At 51.2% G+C, this 19347-nt stretch overlaps 2 protein-coding genes across 2 annotated transcripts; both read left to right on the top strand.

Moving 5' to 3' along the window:
• The first annotated feature begins 3387 nt into the window (after window positions 1–3387).
• Window positions 3388–5544, top strand: Stpg3 (sperm-tail PG-rich repeat containing 3). The gene is made up of 5 exons (XM_052181032.1): window positions 3388–3592; window positions 3690–3824; window positions 3913–4001; window positions 4240–4534; window positions 4649–5544. Exons 1-5 carry the CDS (start codon window positions 3406–3408, stop codon window positions 4780–4782), a joined length of 840 nt encoding a protein of 279 aa, XP_052036992.1. The 5' UTR covers window positions 3388–3405; the 3' UTR covers window positions 4783–5544.
• Window positions 5545–6408: 864 nt separating this feature from the next.
• Window positions 6409–17585, top strand: Nelfb (negative elongation factor complex member B; the record flags this gene model as incomplete). The annotated part of the gene is made up of 13 exons (XM_052181799.1): window positions 6409–6669; window positions 6894–7057; window positions 7227–7326; window positions 7670–7900; window positions 10706–10891; window positions 11854–11966; window positions 12876–12978; window positions 13192–13287; window positions 13679–13821; window positions 13925–14031; window positions 15779–15920; window positions 16186–16294; window positions 16871–17585. Coding segments are annotated over 13 exons (1902 nt in total), but the record flags the coding sequence as incomplete, so codon positions are not given.
• Window positions 17586–19347: the final 1762 nt, after the last annotated feature.

Raw genomic sequence — 19347 nt, 5'->3', positions numbered from 1 at the left:
TCCCAGCATTTGGGAGGCAGAGGCAGGTGGATTTCTGAGTTCGAGGCCAGCCTGGTCCACAGAGTGAGTTCCAGGACAGCCAGGGCTACACAGAGAAACCCTGTCTGGAAAAAAAACCAAACCAAACAAAACAAATCCTCATTCTGATTTTTAATGTAGAAAAACTTTTGGGGCTGAAGAAATGGCTCAGTGACTAAGAGTGCTGCCTGCTCTTTCAGAAGACCCTGGTTCAAATTCCAGCAGCCAATGGTAGCTTACACCTGTCTGTAACTCTAGTTCCAGGGGATTTGACACCCTCACTCAGGCAAAACACACCAATGAACATAAAAGAAGAGAAAAACTTTCTTTGATGCTGGTAAAATGGCTTGAAGGTAAAGAATGCTTGTCATGAAGCCAGATGGCCTGAGTTCTGTCCCACCAACTCACTATGTGAAAGAAAGCCCACCTCCAGAAGTCCTCAGACTTGTGCTAACACACTCTAGCAAATAAAACCATATTTAATAACAAAATTCCTTTTAGTGGATGTGCAGATGTGGGCAGGGCCTAGCAGTTATCCTCCAGTGTTGCTCTGGGGCAGTCAGTGTTTCCTAATGCAGGTTCTCTCATTGGTATCTGGCACCTACTGATCAAGCGAGGCTGGCTAACCATCAAGCCCTCGGATCCACTTCTCTACTTCCCCAACACTGTATGTGTGTGCTGTGGCGCTCCTGTGGAGTCAGAGGACAGCTTTTGGGGAGCTGGCTATCTCTTCCACCTTGTGGGTTCTGAAGAGTGAAGTCAGGTTGTTAGTACCTAAGCTTTTATGTGTATGTTGGTGATGCAAACTAAAGTCCCCATACTTGCACAGACAGCCGAACTGAGCTATCTCCCGAACTTTTAGATAGAAGTTTATAACTGTAAAATGAGGAGGGAATGTAGCAAATTCTACTCCATGTCATATGGCAACATAATGGCAGGAAGACTAGACTGCAACAACTGTTAGGAACAGACAGCTCCTCATACAAGACTCATGAAGGGCTAGAGACAAGAGGGTTCAGTGCTTAGGACCACTTGTTGCTCTTTCAGAGCTCCTCACACATGGCCTCCAGCACTCACACGAGGTTATCTCACCACTTCCAATGCCCCGGGCCTCTGATCATCTGCACTCGAGTACATAAACCTACTCATAGACACAGACACATAGTTACAAATACTAATGTAAACAGTGAGCTGGGCATAGTGGCCCCTAGCAGTTGGGAGGCAGAGGCAATCTGATCTTTGAATTTAGCCAGCCTGGTCTACTGAGAAGGGTTCCAGGACAGCCAGGATTATACAGAGAAACCCTGCCTGGAAAAAACAACAATTAATAAATTCAGGTGATTTTTTTTTTAGTTGTACTAAAAATAAATCTTTTTAAAAAATCTTACAAAATATTAAAAATTAACCATCCAATATTAAAATTCAAATATAAACACACGTGTTTGTAAACAAAACCAACCCACAACCTTTAAACACACAGAGGTACAGTTAGAACCAAGTCACCAGTGTGGCTCCAGTGCTGGTAATGACGTTTCTAATGTGGGTCACCGAGGTACACCCCAGAGCACAATTTGCTAATATAGATCAAGTCTAAACAAGACACTGCTTCCACCACCTTAAAGAAGTGCTCTGAAACTAATCAAAGGTACATAGAGGTTGTAGGGCTAGAGGAGTATCTCAGAGCACTTGTTGATTTTTAGAAGATCCAAGTTCAATTCCCAGCACCCACATGGTGGTTCACAACTACATGTAACTCCACTTCCAGGGGATCTGATACCCTCTTCGGACTTCCACATCACCAGGTTTGCATGTGGTACACATACATGTAGGCATAACACACATATCAAAACAAAACAAAAAAACAAAAACATATACATGTGTAACACCATCACAATTGTTATGTTTTTTTTTCCATTAGGTAGCTCAAGCTGACCTTGAACTTGTAGTGATCCTCCTGCCTCAGCCTCCCAAGTGCTGCAATTCCAGGTGTGGGCCACCATTCCCAGCTCCACAGCAGTATGAATATGTACGCTAGAGGCCAGAGATGTCTTCCACAATTGCTCTAGCGCTTAGAGCTTTTGAGATATGGCTTGTCTCATGGACTCTGAGCTTTGGCTCAGCTCAACCGGCTGAGGAGTGAACTCCAGGGATCCTCCTGTCTCTGTCTCCCCAGAGCTGGGACTGCTCCTGGACGTCCAACTCAGGCTGCCGTGCTCACACGGCAGGCGCGCAATTCACTTATCAAGCCATTCCTATCCCCACAGCAGTATATGGAGTCACATATGTAGCAAGAAAGGCTTCTTCAGAACTCTACACACCAGGTACCTTAACACCATCAATTATGTTCTCAAATGACACTGCACAGTGCAGGAGGAGGCTCCAGGCAGCCTGTGGTCCCTTTGTCCAAATCAAACGCGTTTCCTCATGTCTCCATCGTCTATCCAGAAAAGTGTCAGTCAGGGCCAGTGCTAAAGGGAGAGAGTCAGAAAGGGACAGAGCCAGTCACAGTAGAAGAGGGCTGGAAAAGCTCTGTGGTTGAGGTATCTTTGTCTGAGGCCTGCTTAGGCATGGATGGGGCCAAGGGCAGTGCGAGGGCAGTCAGACCAGTCAGCATCAGAGGCCCTCAGTAGTCCTTTGTATATCATCTAGGCACAACCTAATTCATCTAATACTGTCTGGCCTTCTAGCTTTTGTGCCTGCAGGTAGAGGCAGAAGACAAGTTCTTATAACTAGCCCCGCCTGGACTGGCCAGCCCAGTAGCTAGGCCTCAGCTGCTCTGCTGTTTCCCCATGACGGGGTTTCCTGCAGAGGCAGCTGCTCTTCCTCCTCAACTGTCTTTCTCCCTACGCCCTGTCAAGTGGCCTCACACATGGAGCCTCCTGCAGGGCTCAGTCCTGCCCCTTCTTTACCTAGGGTGGGGTCCCAGGCTTCCCAGAAGTACTGTTAAGAGTGGGCCCAAGCCCCCAGTAAAGGAAAAAAGGTCTGGGACAGGTTAGAACCTGTCTTGACCAAGGCTGACCTGGGTGACAGTCTCAGCAGGTAAGGAGGGGGTACTAAGGTGGGAGAGCCCCTCCTGATCTGGACAATGCTCCTTTCCTAGGGAGCTCCCAGCAACAGAGGGGAGGGGCATGATCCAACAGTGAGGTCACAGAGCCCAGCAGTGCGCTCTGGCAAAGGAGCCCAAGTCCCAGAATGAACTTTGACCAGAAGGCTGTGAAATTCCTGGCAAATTTTTACATCAATGGAGGCAAACACTGGACTCGGGGCCCACTGAGTCAGAACCCTCTTCATCCCACCCAGTAATTTCAGAGGGTATTGGACAGGGGTGGGAGTAGGGGCTGGGGTGGAGGAGAGGACGACTACCTGGTGGGAAGGCCGTCGGAATAGATGAACGGTGGTTGTTGGCTTCCTTGCAGGCCCAATGCTGCTGTGTTATGGTGGGACCAGGAGCTGGAGACCACCTGGGATGAGATGTGGCTCCCAAAGGTGAAGAGAGCCCCAAGTGGCTTCAGGTTAAGAATAGGAGCCCCCAATGAGTCCACACCTATCAGCACAGGGACTCTGAGAGAGCTATGTGAGTGGGGGCCTTCACTCCTTCTTCAGGCCAGTATGGGGGCTGGGAAAATAGCGTTCTGCTAAGAAATGGGTCTAGAGCTTGCTTTTTGCATCAGGGCTAGAGAGACGTCCTCCAATACTGACTGACCTGGATGTCCCTGGCCCAGCCCAGTATGAGGTGCCTAATGTGTCTCTGCGAGAGTCCTCTCCACACCCTCAATACACCATCGGTCGCAAGTACCCGGGTCGAGGTGCATGCCCCCACAACCTTGCCTGTAGCGGGGGAATGGGAACCTCTTGCCCTGAAAACCTCCCCACCGACCATCCGCCCCACTGCAGAGGGTGGTGGCCGCAGGGCATGGCAGACCATGTGGCTCCAAAGTGAAAGCCCCTTCACGCAGAAGACGGACTTCAACCGAGAGACAAAGGTAGGGACACTATGTGGGCGGGGTAGAGGAAGAGTGGGAGAAGGCGCCGCCTTGTGGTAGGGGTGTTGCGGGTGAGGAGGTGAAGAAAGAAGGGGTCGGATGCCTGTGGGAGGGGCTGTGTGCCTGGGTTTGGTGTAGAGGGAGATCCAGGAGCTAGGAAAGCACAGAAGTCTGGGCCAGGCCTAGGAGGATAGAAAGACGCTGGGCAAGGAAGTTGCAACGTCCTGACTCTTCATAGTGGCCATCGCCTGCCGAGTACACGCCGCTGAACCAGCCTGCCTTCCCGGCCTTCAGCTTTGGAGGACGCCGTCGCTCTGCTGTCAAAATGCCCGAGAGTCATTTCCGCCCAGGGATGCTCCGAGCCCGAGGTCCTTGTAGCTATACCCCACTCATGCCTACCTCAAAGCCCTCTGGCGAGAAGCGACCCAGCCCCAACACCTATAACGTCCTTCCTGGGTACCGACTGCAGAGCACACGCTCTCCTGCCTTCTCCATGAGCCGCTCTCCTGCGTTTGCATCCTGGGTCAGCTCCTGTAAGGAAGACCTAGAAAAAGAGGCTTGGCCTGCTTGGGGTGGAGTGGGGCTTGGGCCACAAGGGAGGGAGGGATACTGGGGTGAGGACTAGGATCAGCTCACTCTCTCTGCAGCCCGAACCCCAGGTCCAGCTGCCTACTACGTGGAAGACTGCTACAACTCACGCTTCCCATCTCCGCCTGGAGTAGTTATCCAAGGAGTGCGCAGACCCAAGCGCCACGACACAGGCCCCTTCTGCACACTATAGGCCCATCCAGCGGGTATAGACTGCAACGCTGACCTCTCTTGAGGCTTTCCTAGGCTTCCTTTGGAACCCTTTGTCTGTAGTCTGGCCTTCTGATCCTCTAGACACCCCTCACCCACTCTTCTGGCTTAGGCTGTGCAACAAGAAGAGTCTTCCCAGAGTTCTCCTTCCCCCCACTATACTGAGATGCAAATGATTCTTCTGAGCTGTGGTCTCTGGTGTGCCTGGTTGCCCATCCTTTGCCCAGTGGGCTGCCTTGAATATGTGGTTTCCTGCTTCCCTGGTATTTCTGGCTTTCTCTGTTCCTGCATGGTGTTCTTTTCTTCAGTATTGAAATGGCAGCCTGGAAACTAACCCTAAGCTTTCTGACCTCTAGGATAGAATAGGAAAAGGACAATGTGGGCCAACCTGGTCCAGCATCTACCTGAGGACCAAGGCTGCTTGGTGGGCTGAGGAACTATTGGGATGGCATGGGGGCCAGAACCTGGGCATCTGCTATCTTCAGACCACGGAGGTGGGCCCAGGGCATCGGCTCATCAGACACTGACCCTGCTGCCCTGAAGAATCAACTGACTTTGCTAACTCGTATTCTGAGAAGCCAAGCCCGCCGCCTGTGGCCCTAGCCCCTGCCCAGTGATGGTTCCCTCAGCACTGTTGACCTGCCTTCCTACTTAGAAGGAGCCCCATCAGGAGCCTCACCTTGCAATTAGTGAGAGCAGTTTCTCCAGGGTCCTCTCCATACTTTCTTTCTCACCCAGACACAGATCTCACTAAAGAACGTTTTAAAAATGTATTTTATGTGTATAGTGTTTTCCTTGCTTGTATGGTATGTGTATCATGTGTGCTTTAGTGCCCAGAAGGCATTAGATTTCTTGGAACTAACATTATAGAGCTGCTATGTAGGTCTGGAACTGAACCCAGGTTCCCTGCAATAATCAGAAAACGTTCTTAACTGCTGAGCTATTTCCCTAGCTCTCAGAGCTGATTTCTTTCTTTCTGTCCTCCCCAGACAGGCCCTGGCTGTCTTGGGAGTTACTGTGTAAACCAGGCTAGTCCAGAACGCCCAGAGATTCACCTGGTTCTACCTCCCAAGTGCTAGAATTAAAGATAAGCGTCATTGCCAAGTGTGACAGAACAAGCCTTTAATCCCAGCAGTAAGGAAGCAGAGGGTCTGAGTTTGAGGCAACCTGGTCTAAAGTGCCCATGTTCAAGGGGAAAAAACTGTACTACTAAGCCCAAACCAGAACTCACTTAAAAAGTGATTTGATTTATGCGTATAAATGCATGTGTGTCTGTATACCACATGTACACCTGGTCCTTGTGGAGGTCAGAAGAGTGCATTAGATCCCCCTGGAGATCTGGTTCCCAGAGAGCAGACGAAGTGAAAGGCTAAAACTTTCATTGTACCGGCGGCGGCCAGGGCTAGAGTGGCCAAAGCCTCACGAAAGGGGGTTCCTTTACATCCCGCCCCCGCCCCTTGAGCAGGAGCTCACCACTTCTCACTTAGTACAAGTCGCTGCCCGGAACCTGCGTGCGGTGGCGGCATTTTCCGGGGGCCCATTGGCTGCTGGACCTAGGCAGTCAAGGGCGGAAGTGGGAGGTGTGGGTCTGTGCAAGCAGCTCTGCTGACGCGATCTGGCCACACTGGAGGCGGCGGGCGAACGGGGCTTGGCGGGTCCTCGTGGCACCGTGGAGAGGACTTCTGGGGCTCCGTCAGCGTCCGCTACGGGTCCAGCGGAGCGCGGCGGTGATGGGGTACACAGCCGAGCGGCCGCCGGAGCCTCGGCCTTGTTCGCGGGGCTCCAGGACCTGGGCGTGGCTAATGGCGAGGACCTGAAAGAGACCCTGACCAACTGCACCGAGCCTCTCAAGGCCATTGAGCAATTTCAGGTGGGCAGGAGGGGCCGGGGCGGCTAGGGCAGCAGGGCACAATTCGGCGCGCTCCCGATGCTTGGATGGAGGTTCTGGGCTAGGAACCCGCTGAGTGACTCTGGGCGTTTTTCCCTTTCCGCGGTTACCACGGCAGACCGGAGTACTCCGGGCGTCCGCGGTGTCCGTGCTGACTTGGTTGCAGCCAAGCAAAATGCGTTCGCGTTTACCCTCTGCTTCTCCAGACAGAGAATGGCGTGTTGCTGCCTTCCCTGCAGTCGGCCCTGCCCTTCTTGGATCTACACGGGACACCGCGGCTGGAATTCCATCAGTCCGTGTTTGATGAGCTACGCGACAAACTGCTGGACCGAGTGTCAGCTATTGCCTCTGAGGGAAAGGCAGAGGAGAGGTGGGTTTCTACCAGGGAGTTGCTTGTCTTTGGGAGTAGCATTTATGGTGGTCTCCATGCCTGCACAGCCCTATTTATAGATACAACCTGGGATGTGTTTGAGGGATTCCTCTTCTCTGTATGTTCTGCATGTGGAGACATACTTCCTCAGCTATGCGAATCTGCGCAGGTACAAGAAGCTGGAAGACCTTCTGGAAAAAAGCTTTTCTTTGGTCAAGATGCCATCCCTACAACCAGTAGTGATGTGTGTTATGAAACACTTGCCCAAGGTGAGAGCCAGCCCTCCCAGACTGTGGGTTTAGTGCAGGCTGTTGCTTAGCTCCAGGAGAGTTTTATGGACTTGTCCCCCAGCAAGCTCTGGGCACCTTCTTAGTATTACACACTTCCCCTGGTTGAGCCAAGTGGAAACATATTTATCCCTTGAGTGCAGGCTGGGAAGAGGGCTGTGGAGATTCTGGAGGTCCGAATTCACCTGGGGAGAGTTGGAGGTCCTACACAGGTGCTTGTTGACAGGGCTGGGCTCTATAGGGTCAGCGGGCAGCTGAGGCCTCATGGAGGGAGATTTGGCAACTCAGGCAGCGCTTTCAGGGAGCTGTGGTGTTTACTGTGTAGGTTCCTGAGAAGAAGCTGAAGCTGGTGATGGCTGACAAGGAGTTGTACCGGGCATGTGCTGTGGAAGTGAAGAGGCAGATCTGGCAAGACAACCAGGCTCTCTTTGGTGATGAAGTCTCACCACTGTTGAAGCAGTATATCCTGGAGAAAGAGAGTGCGCTCTTCAGCACAGAGCTCTCTGTCCTGCACAACTTCTTCAGCCCTTCCCCCAAAACCAGGCGCCAGGGAGAGGTGAGATGCTCCAGGGTGTGGCCAGCCCTTTATGCCTTGCCTCTTCCCATGTGTAGCTTAGTCTGTTAATATTAGCATGAGCTTGTATATGTAGTCTGGAAAAAGTTGGCTGGCAGAGGTTGAGGCAGGAGGATTGCTGTCAGTTTGAGGCCAGTCTGAGTAACAGCAGATCTCCTCTCAAAAAATGGAAAAGATCCGGGCGGTGGTGGCGCACGCCTTTAATCCCAGTGCTTGGGAGGCAGAGGCAGGTGGAGCTCTGAGTTCGAGGATAGCCAGGGCTACACAAAGAAACCCTGTCTTGAAAAACAAAACAAAACAAAAAGTTTTAAATTAATTTTAATGATTTGTTTGTGTCTCTGTGTGTGTCTACAACGTGCAAAGAGTTGTGGATGCCCATAGGGCTGGAATCTGTTTATGAGCTGCCGGATGTATGTGCTAGGAATTGGACCCAGCTCCCTTGAACAGGCAGTGTGCTCACCACTGAGCCATCTCTCCAGCCCACAAGCATCGTTTTTTATGTTGAAAATTTACTTATTACATTACTTTTCATGTATCTGTGTGAATGACCATGCTGTGTAGAGATCAAAAGACAACTTTCAGGAGTCCTTTGTTTTTTGTATTTGAGACAGGGTTTCTCTTTGTAACCTTGGGTGTCCTGGAACTTGCTTTGTAGACCAGGCTGGCCTCGAACTCAAGAGATCCGCCTGCCTCTGCCTCCCAAGTGCTGGGATTAAAGGCATGCACCACCACTGCCTGGAGCCTTGCCAGTTCTTAAATCAAGACTTCTTAAACTAGCTTTTTTCAGACTAACACTGTTTAGTAGAAAGATAGTTATATAAATCATTCAAAAATTTCTAGTGTCTCAGAGCAGTGGTGGTGCCCACCTTTAGTCCCAGCACTTGGGAGGCAGAGGCAGGGGAGTCACTGGGACTTGTGAGCCTGTCAGTGTTGTCGACAGAATCAAACAAAACCTGCAGGTTTAGTGAGGGCCCTTCTCACGGGAGTAAAGTAGGGCAGCACAGGCTGCGCCGAGTGAGCTGCCCAGGGCCCAGTGGCGCTCTGACTTCTTCCTTGCTTCCCCGGTTCTCAGGTCCCCGGGCCTTCTTGACTTCTGCTTCGAAACGTCAGGCCACAGCAGGTCTTATTCAGCTCAGTGTCTGTCCTGGGTCCATGGGGCCATTTCTTAAATCCTCTGGGTTCCTTTCCTTTCCTTCATTTCATTCCTGTTTGGTTGGAGTTTATTACTCCTGATGAGAGCTTCCAGACTGACACATCGGACGTTGTTTGTACTCCTGGGCCAAATGGCTAGATTTAGAATTTCAGTCCTAAGTGCCAAAGACTTTCTTGCTGTTCTCTGTTGTCAGACTCTGCAGGTGAGTGTGACTTATGGTACTTTGATGCTGGCCTGTTTTTCCTCATGGAGACTTTGCAGACTCTTCTCAGTGCTCTGATTTTCCAGCACTGGGGACAGGGAGAGTGGACCACCTTTACGGTCTTAGCTGTAGGAGAGCTGTCTGTGAGCAGCTGGTCCCAAGCTGGTCATGTGTGAGGCAGGTACCCTCTGTGTCAGGGTTAGATTGTGTCTGTGGTCTGTACCCAGTGAGTAGGAGACCTTCGGACCATGCACGTGGCTCACGTGATGTCAGCAGTGAAGAGTTTGTTCCTGAGATGAAGATCCGGGTCAGTCCAGGTTCTTGGCAGGGCTCTTGGCGAGTGAGACAACTGACCAGCCACTGACCCCTGCACCCTCTGCCGCCTCCCACTGACCTCACTCTTTGTTGAGGCTAACCCAGTGCCTTTGGGCTTCCTGTGATACCTTTACTCTGGACGTACCCCAAGTGTTTCTTTCTACCATAGGCCTGAGACTCAGTTAACTGTAGTCAGTTAGCAGCTGAGTGAAAGTTCTCGGTGTTGGCGAAGACTTTTTTCTCTCCCTAGGACAGGGTTTGTCTGTGTGGTCTGAGCTGTCCTGGAAGTCCCTCTAAGATCAGGCTGGCCTTGAAATCGTGCCTGTCTCTGCCTCCTAAGTGTTGGGATTAAAGGCACACCCACTCATACAAGCCCCTGCGCCCAGCTGTTTGAGCTGGACTGCTTTGTTTGCCTTTGTTGTGTACACATTAGGCAGATACCCTGCCAAAGGAACAGCCATTTGTCCTTGCATGGCTTTTGCCTAGGTAAGGAAGAGCCGGATGTCAGTGTTTATGGTTTAATACTAGAAGACAGGAAAGCAGAGAGCCCAGTGTAGCCTCATTGGCCTTAGCCTAAGCCCAGAGGCAGTGGCCATATAGCCTAAATGTCCTGTGTTGGGCCCTTTCTTCTGATTGGCTCTTAGCACTGCTTCTAGGGTGAGTCACCTACCTCTTAACCTGGCAAGCAGGTGCTTGAAGCACAGTAGATCACAGGCCAAGGGCCTTTTAGGCTATCCCTGGGTTGAGTGTGGATCTACCACTTTGAGTAGCCAAAGCTGGCCCCTTAGAATACAGTGCCAACATTCCATAGCAGAGAAAAAATATCTCATGCCCAAAAGAGAAGCCTGCTCTGTATCCAGGACTGGGGCACTTGTATGTGTTGTTGCCTGGGTGGTGCTGGGATGGGCATTTATGCTTTGTTTTAGTTTTTTGTGACAGGGTCTTTTTATGTAGCCTTGGCTGTTATGGAACTTGATCTGTGAGTTCTAGTCTGGCCTAGAACTCAGAGAGCTCCACCTACCTCTGCCTCCCAAGTGCTAGGATTAAAGACATGTCCACCTCTCCTTGACCTGCCCAGGGTGGGGATTTTGGACTCAGTTTGCCTATCTTGCCCCAGGTGGTACAGAAGCTGACGCAGATGGTAGGGAAGAACGTGAAGCTGTATGACATGGTGCTGCAGTTCCTGCGCACACTGTTCCTGCGGACCAGGAATGTGCACTATTGCACGCTACGAGCCGAGCTGCTTATGTCTCTGCATGATTTGGACGTCAGTGACATCTGCACTGTGGATCCCTGCCATAAGGTAGGACTGCATGCCCACCTGTGCACGCCTCCTCTGCACGACTCCTCTGCACGCCTCCTGTGCCCTCCTCTTCTGCATTCAGTAATGTAGGGGTGGCTACTGCCCACGTCAGAGCTTGCTTCTCAGACTGCCAGCTTTGTGCTCCTCAGCTCCACTGAGGGATGAACAGGCCCTTCAGACACCTGGCTGTCCTGGTGCCTCCCTTGCCGGCCCTGTAGCCTCTGCTCTGTAGCTGGAGGGGGCAGGCCCGAGACCATCTTTCTGTTGGGCACGTGGCTTCTCCTGCCTCAGAGCCCTCAGGGCTTCTTGCTGTCCAGTACCAAAGCAATATAGGAATGAGGGTTTCTGCACTTCCCTCTGTCCCCCACCAGGAACACAGGAGATCGGACACCGCCTCCTGGGTCCTGTGTAGTACTGCTTATTGTTAGGCACTGAGCAGCAGGACAAACCTGCCGTAACCTGTCCATCCATCTGCCAGCCCTGGTTTGCTCTCTTTCAGGAGAACTAATAATGCCTCTTTCATGTGCTGTCCTGATCCTTGGTACTTTGGAGACCCAGGGAGGCCTCCTGCCCCCTGTGGGCCACTGGTCCCCCATGGAAGCTCACTGGTGTCTCAGTCCTGTGCCATGTTGCCTTCTGGATACCTGGGAATGAGAACTGTGTTTGTTTTCCTTTGATAATACCTACTGATGGCATACATGGATTGAGTGCACAGCAAATGGTGGTGTTGGCTGTCTAGGCCTGGAGACTGCTGCTGCCCAGCCTTCTGTATGACCCCTCTCCAGGGACCCCTTTCTTTCTCTATCCAGGTTTGGCCTAGGGTGGGGTCTTGGACCTGGGCTTGTGCTTATCTTGCTTCTGTCCTGTATTTGGCCTTGTGGTTCCCACAGTCATTTGGGAAGCAGCAGAGTTTGAGGAGTGAGAGTCTGGGTATGCCTAGATTGTATATTTACTTCCTGTAGTTCACCTGGTGCCTGGATGCCTGCATCCGTGAGCGGTTTGTGGACAGCAAAAGAGCCCGGGAGCTACAGGGATTCCTTGATGGCGTGAAGAAGGGCCAGGAACAAGTTTTGGGGTGAGAGCTGAGGATCCCTAAGCGGGCATGGGTGGGGTTTACTGTACCCCCCTCTCCCCGTGGTAGTTGGAGCCTATTCTGGTATGCTTGGGACGTCATGCTTGGACCCAGGCGCACTGCTAACAGGTGCTAAGTCATTACTTGGAATGCCTCGGTAGCAGGAGGATACATACCTGTGCATGAAGCTTGAGGCCTGCTATTCCTGGGGCAGCCAGCAGAGGGGGCTTAGTCAGGGATGCCACTGCTGTCTATGGCAAGTTAGGTGTAAGCTAGGGGCTGGATTAGGTACTCCAGCCTGATTGCCAGCACCCTTTGCCTGGCATGAAGATGTCTTGAGGCTGCCACACCCTTGCCACATTTCTTTCTTTCTTTTTCTTTTTCCATGTGGGAGGTGTATTGGGTGAGAATACAAGGGAGCTTCTGTGAGAGGGAAGATGGAATCACCACATTTCTTTATTGTATTCTACCACTGGCTGAACCAAGGGTTGAAGCCAGGGGTTTGTTTCTGTTTTGAGATAGGGTCTTGCTTTGTGGCCAGGCTGACATGAGATTCACTATGTAGACCAGGCTGGGTCCAGACTCATCACGAGATTCTCTCTCTTTCTCCCTCCTGAGTGCTAGGATTAAAGTCATAGATCACCATTGCTTGCCCTAGAGTCACGGATTTTCAAACAGAGTTTGAATTTCATGTGCTGGGGGTTAAGTTTTTTTCTTTAACTTTGTAGTTTCGATCTTTGAATAAGTTATGCACAAATTATGAATTCGGTAAAGAGAGAGGCTGGCTATCTGGGGGTCGGTCCCCAAGCCTTGCATCCCAGTCTGTGGCCGTTCCTTTAGGGGGTCTGGCACTGCGACTATTAGAAACAGTAACCAGGCTTGTCAATTTATATCAAGTCTGATTCCTTCCAGGGATTTGTCCATGATCCTGTGCGACCCCTTTGCCATCAACACTCTGTCCCTGAGTACCATCAGGCACTTGCAGGAGCTGGTTAGCCAGGAGACACTGCCCAGGGTGAGCATAGTCATGGCTGCTGGCTGTGCAAAACTCATACTGCCCGCTTGGGAAACTGAGTTTTACTCCATGGGTGGGTACTGGCACATGGGAGCCGTATGTCACCGGCTCCTTGGGTCCTGGCTCTGGAAACAGACAGCCTGCTTTGCCCAGTGAGACCAGAAGATGGCCTGGTCCCTGTGAGCTCTTGCTGATGCCTCTGTCTTCTTTCAGGACAGTCCCGACCTCCTCCTCCTACTTAGGCTGCTGGCACTGGGCCAAGGCGCTTGGGACTTAATAGATAGCCAGGTCTTCAAGGAGCCTAAGATGGTATGAGGTCCGGTTTCCTCCTTTTCTATTAATTATGGGGAGTGCAATGGTGGGGGCCCTCTGGTAGGAAAACTCTACTCCTAGACCACCCATGAAGGATGTTTGGGTATCTTGGTGGACTGGCTGCAGGGTAGAGCTATTCCATGGGGACTGGGGTCCAGATGGGGCTTTGCAGGTACAGCCATGATGGGGGATTCTAGAATATAGCATTCAACATGCATCTCAGGAAACAGGAAGGAGGGATTTTGAGGATCAGTGTTCAAGAAAGATGGATCCGAGGCAAGTGTATTGGGTGGGCAAGGGCAAGGTGTACATGGCAGAGTGGGCTAGGGGGTGTGCGAGCAGCTAGGTGCAGCAGGACCTTAGTGGGCTCAGACACTCCTTCTGCCAGGAGGCGGAGCTCGTCACCAAGTTCCTGCCGATGCTTATGTCCTTCGTGGTGGATGACTACACTTTCAACGTAGATCAGAAGCTTCCAGCTGAAGAGAAAGCCCCAGTCACTTACCCCAACACACTTCCTGAAAGTTTCACCAAGTAGGACTCCAGGGCAGGGTTTGGGGGAGGCGCGAGAGCGGCTCTGCCAGGGAAGGAAGGCGCTGCCTGGTGGGTGACTGAGGACATGGCTTCTTGTGTGCAGGTTTCTGCAGGAGCAGCGCATGGCTTGTGAGGTAGGACTGTACTATGTCCTACACATCACCAAGCAGAGAAACAAGAATGCACTCCTGCGCCTGCTGCCTGGACTTGGTGAGTTCTGATGGCTGTACTCCCGGCCACCTGTGGCCTGAGTGCTGACATTTCTTCTGCCTTCACATCCAACTCCCATAGATGGTCTCCATGTCTGCACTTTACTTCAGTAGACACTCTGCATGTTTGTAAAGCAGGTTCAGCTCTGTTTCAGAGATGCCAGTGCGTCTTGTGATTTCCTACCGAAGGATTTAAACTTTTACAGCCAGGTCTGGTGGTGCATGCCCTTCATTCCAGCACAGGAGGCAGTGAGGCAGATCTCTGAGTGCAAGGCCAGCCTGGCCTGTATACCAGCTCTTGGACTCTTCCGCCTTTATGTGGTTCCAGGCAAACAACTTGAGTCTCCTGACTTGAGTAGCCTTTCCTCACTGAACCATCTCACCAGCCCTTTTGTTTAGGTTGTCCAGGAAAACCAAGACTACCTGGAGAGACCCTGTTTGAAAACAAAGCAAAAACCATATATACCTTTGTCTTAGTTAGGGTTTTACTGCTGTGAACAGACACCATGACCAAGGCAACGCTTATAAGGACAACATTTAATTGGGGCTGACTTACAGGTTCAGTTCATTATCATCAAGGGGGGAACATGGCAGTGTCCAGACAAGTGTTGTATAGGAAGAGCTGAGAGTTCTACATCTTCATCTGAAGGCTGTTAGCACAATACTGCCTTCTGGCAGCTAGGACTAAAGTCTTAAAGCCACACCCATAGCGACACAACTATTCCAACAAGGCTACACCTCCCTGGGGCAAACCTATGCAAACCATCACATTTCATTCTCTGGCCCCTATAGGCTTGTTCAAACATAGTCTATGGGGGCTATTCCCTAATATAGCATAATGCAAAGTCCCTGTAGTCTATAGCCATCTCAACAATGTTAAAAGTTCAAAGTTCAAAGTCTCTTCTGAGATTCATCTAGTCCTTAACTGTAATCTCCAAAGCAAGACAGGAAACCAGCTGGGCAAACTCCAAACTCTGCATCTCCATGTCTGATGTCAAAGTGGTCTTCAGATCTCCAACTCCATTTCATCTTTGTTGACTCCAACAAACTTCTTTCTCCTGGGTTGGTTCTACTCCCTGTTAGCGCTTTCCTCAGCAGATAGCCCATGGCTCTGGCATCTCAACATCTTGGGGTCTTCAAGGCAACTTCAGCTTCACAGCTTCTTGTTTTAATGTCTGGGATCAACACATGATCTTCTGGGCTCCTCCAGAGGGCTGGCGTCACTTCTCCAGCTCTGCCCTCTGTAGCACTCTAAGCTCAGGTTGATCCACTCACTGCTGCTGCTGTTCTTGGAGATCATCCCATGGTACTGGCATCTCCAACACGCTGGGGTCTTCCGCTGCAACTAGGCTTCACCAGAAGCCTCTCATAGGCTCTCTTCATGGTGCCAAGCCTCATCTTTGCATGACCCCTTCAGTCTTGGGCCTTCAGCTACAACTGAGGCTGCACCTTCCCTAGTGTCCTTCCCTGGCCTTAGCCTCTGGGCCACTCTTCTGCTCCTGCATATCACTAGTTGTTTGTCTGGAGGCTTTCTCTTTATGCACGCTAATTCAGACCAGAGCCCCTGGGTGTGGGGCAGACCCCCTTACCTTTCTCATGTCCTAGCTATGGTCTTGCTTCCCTGGTGAGAGCCACAGACCACCTGTTTACTTAGGTGGTCAACTCTCTGCTCACTGGGGTCCTGTTCAGAACTTGGGACAAGGAGAGTCCCTGAGGGCAGAGGCCAAGTTACCCGCTTATGTTTACAGTGGAAACCTTTGGTGACCTGGCCTTCAGTGACATCTTTCTTCACCTGCTCACTGGGAGCCTGGCTCTGCTGGCTGATGAGTTTGCCCTAGAGGATTTCTGCAGCAGCCTTTTTGATGGCTTCTTCCTCACTGCCTCTCCCAGGTAGGACATTTCCTGCTAGTTGTTGTGTTTGACAGCTTGAGAGGCGAGTTGAGGACCCATTCTGCTCAAGAACCACTGGTGGGTCTTCCAGCACTGGGGCCTGTGCTAGGCTGAGGAATTCCTGATGTAGCTGGGGCTGACCCAGGGGTCAGTGCTCGTCTACCCGGTGGTGTGGGAAAGCTGAAGGCACATGCCGACCCCAGGGTGGGTTGTGCCTAGGAGTGAAGCCGGTGTTCCAGCACCTCCAGCTCCACCTCTCTTCCAGGAAGGAAAATGTGCACCGTCACGTGCTGAGGCTTCTCCTCCACTTACACGCAAGAGTGGCCCCTTCCAAGCTGGAGGCGTTGCAGAAGGCGCTGGAGCCTACGGGCCAGGTGGGTCTCATCAGTTCCTACTTAGAGAGCATTGTTCTGTGACTGTGCTTGGCCAGCCCAGCCACAAGTGCCACTGACTGTGCCACTGACTAAGTGGCACAATGCCCATTTAGTCAGGGTTCCTGCACAAACATGACCAAGAAGCAAGTTGGGGAGGAAGGTGTTTATTCACCTTACACTTCCACGTTGCAGGTCAGGAAGCAGGAGCTGATGCAGAAGCCATGGAGGGATGTTCCTTACTGGCTTGCTTCCCCTGGCTTGCTCAGCCTGCTCTCTTATAGAACCCAAGAATACCAGCCCAGGGATGGTACCACCCACAAGGGGCTCTCCCCCCTTGAGCACTAATTGAAAAAATGCCCCACAGCTGGATCTCATGGAGGCATTTCCCCAACTGAAGCTCCTTTCTCTGTGATAATTCCAGCCTGTGTCAAGTTGACACACAACACCAGCCAGTACACCCGTGGTGCTTCCTTTGATGGTGTTCTCCATGATTGGTCTTGCCTATGGGTTCACTCTCCATGTAGGCTCAGACAGACCACTTGCCCTGTGGCATGCCCATGTCTGGTTTTCCCACAGAGCGGGGAGGCTGTGAAGGAGCTCTACTCCCAGCTTGGTGAGAAGCTGGAGCAGTTGGACCATCGGAAGCCCAGTCCTACCCAAGCTGCAGAGACACCAGCACTGGAGCTGCCTCTCCCCAGTGTGCCTGCTCCAGCCGCACTATGAGGCTCTGGAGAACTGTTTGACGGTAGTGCCCCTGTGGAAGGGACCCTACTTGGCTAGGGGTGTAGGCGGAGTTGAGAGGGCTGTGCCTTGGCAAGGTTCTCCCTCCTCTGAGTTGCTGCCAGGAGTTGGTCCGTGGTCTACTTGCACATCAAAGGGGTCCCATGACAGCATGGTGGGACTTGGCTCCTGCTTGACCCTGGTAGAGGTGGATGGTAGTTGGGATATGGGAAAAGCAGTGTGCACAGGCCTGACTGACATGATGGTCAGTTTAGACAAAGTCCAAGGGGAAACATGCTAGGCTCACCAGAGCAGATTCGCTGGGCCTGTTATCCCGAGCACAGGAGTGGTGCCCTCCACAGAAGCCAGGTGGGAGTCTGCAGCAGGCCTGTCAATGCACAGTCCATGCTGACTGAGATCTGTAGGCAGAACTCTGTCCTGCAGCTCCCTCCCTCAGTTTACCTTTGCAATAGAAAGCAAATCCTTTCTATGTGTTTTAGCCTTTGAGTATGGGAGTTGGGGTATACACACTGAAGTTTCCACTTATGTAAATAAAACACATTTTTATAAATCCATGGTGAGGATTCTTTGTTTGGCCTGGGAATGGGTTCAGGGGTGGATGTAATGACCTTCTTCTTCTTCCTCTTCTTTCTCTTCCTCCTCTTCCTTCTCTTCTTCCTCTTCCTCCTTTTCCTCTTCTTCCTCCTCCTCCTCTTCCTCCTCCTCTTCTTCCTCCTCCTCTTCCTCCTCTTCCTCCTTTTTGCTCTTTGTTTCTTTCTTTCTTTCTTTTTTTTTTTTTTTTTGGTTTTCCGAGACAGGGTTTCTCTATATAGCCCTGGCTGTCCTGGAACTCACTCTGTAGACCAGGCTGGCCTCAAACTCAGAAATCTGTCTACTTCTGCCTCCCAAGTGCCGGGATTACAGGCGTGCGCCACCACCGCCTGGCTCTTTTTTTTTTTTTTTTTTTAATGTTAGGTCTCACTATATGTCTCTGAGTATCCTGGAACTCACTGTATAGACTATTCTGACCTCAAATTTGGAGAGATCCTGCCCTTGCCCCCCACATGCTGGGACTAGTGTGTGCCACTATGCCTGGAGGGTGTAACATTCTTCTGGAGAATCAGTTCTTTGGCCTCTGTGTCTAGCAACCCTGTTCTCTGTTTGCAGTCTTTAACTCCTTTCTTTTTTTTTTTTTTTTTTTTTTTCCTTTAACTCCTTTCAAAATGAGGGCTAGGAATTTCTATGAAGACCAAGGATAAGCCCTAGGTCAGAGTGATTCTGAATATCAAACTTTACAGCCCTGTGGCAGTTTAGTCATCCTGGGAGGCTAGGGAAAGTCCAGCTGGGCACTGGGCATCCCTGTACCCTTCAAGAGGAACCACCAGAGTGGCTAAGCAGGAAAGCTATCTGAGGCCTAATGGAAGCTCTCGTGCTGTAATGGGATCAGGCAGGTGTGGGTGTTTGCAGGGCCCCCAGTCTGCCTAGCTTTTCCCAGTTGTGAATGAATGATCTGTACCCTGGCTGAATCTGTTTGTCGCCAGGTGGGGAGGGGCAGGCTGTTGAATATATCCCTGAAGCTGAGTGAGGAGGAAGGGACTGCAGTTTTCTGTTGTAAGTATCACTATAGGCGAGATGAGTCATACAGAAGGCTCAAGGACCTGGTCCAAAGGTCAGGATGAATTTAATGATAGCCATCTTTCCAACAGAGGCTTGAGGCATAGGGTACTTCAGTGATTGGGGGTGGTGGGGGGAACAGAGAAGGAGAAAGGGAGGGAGAGGGAAGGAATGAAAATGTGTGGGTTCTGTTTTCTCTCTTTAAAGCTCTGGACTGACAAGGTGACAACTCCCACAACCTCGTTTGATCATAACCACCAATCTTGAAGGCACAGCACAGTGGATTGAATTTTCAGCCTCTACCACCCTCTAGATGCCTGGGGGAGGCTTCAACACATAATGCCACAACCAGATCACTGTGGGACCACAGGAACACTGCTAAGTTTCCGGCTGTGTAGAGATCACAGGTCATAAACACATGCCTTTAGTTAGGGAAAGTGCAACTGGATTCTCCTGTTTATCATTAATAATAATAATAATAATAATTTTCTGTAGCAGGGTAAACTTGGTGTGTAAACCAGGCTGTCCTCAGAGTCACAGATCCACCACCTACTTGTCGTCTCCCAAGTGCCTCTCATCAGGCCCAGCTTGCTTGCTTATTGTAAAGGTGGAATAGTCATGTCTGTGGGGTGATGGCAATGATCCATTAGTAAAAATCTTATGACACTGGGATTTGAGTGTCTTATCCAGGCAGCTGCTACGTACACAGCACAGACATT

Source organism: Apodemus sylvaticus, chromosome 5 (genome assembly GCF_947179515.1).
Source record: "Apodemus sylvaticus chromosome 5, mApoSyl1.1, whole genome shotgun sequence".
NCBI lineage: Eukaryota > Metazoa > Chordata > Mammalia > Rodentia > Muridae > Apodemus > Apodemus sylvaticus.
The sequence above is the reverse complement of the archived record's forward strand: the minus strand, read 5'-3'. Positions and strand labels throughout refer to the sequence as shown.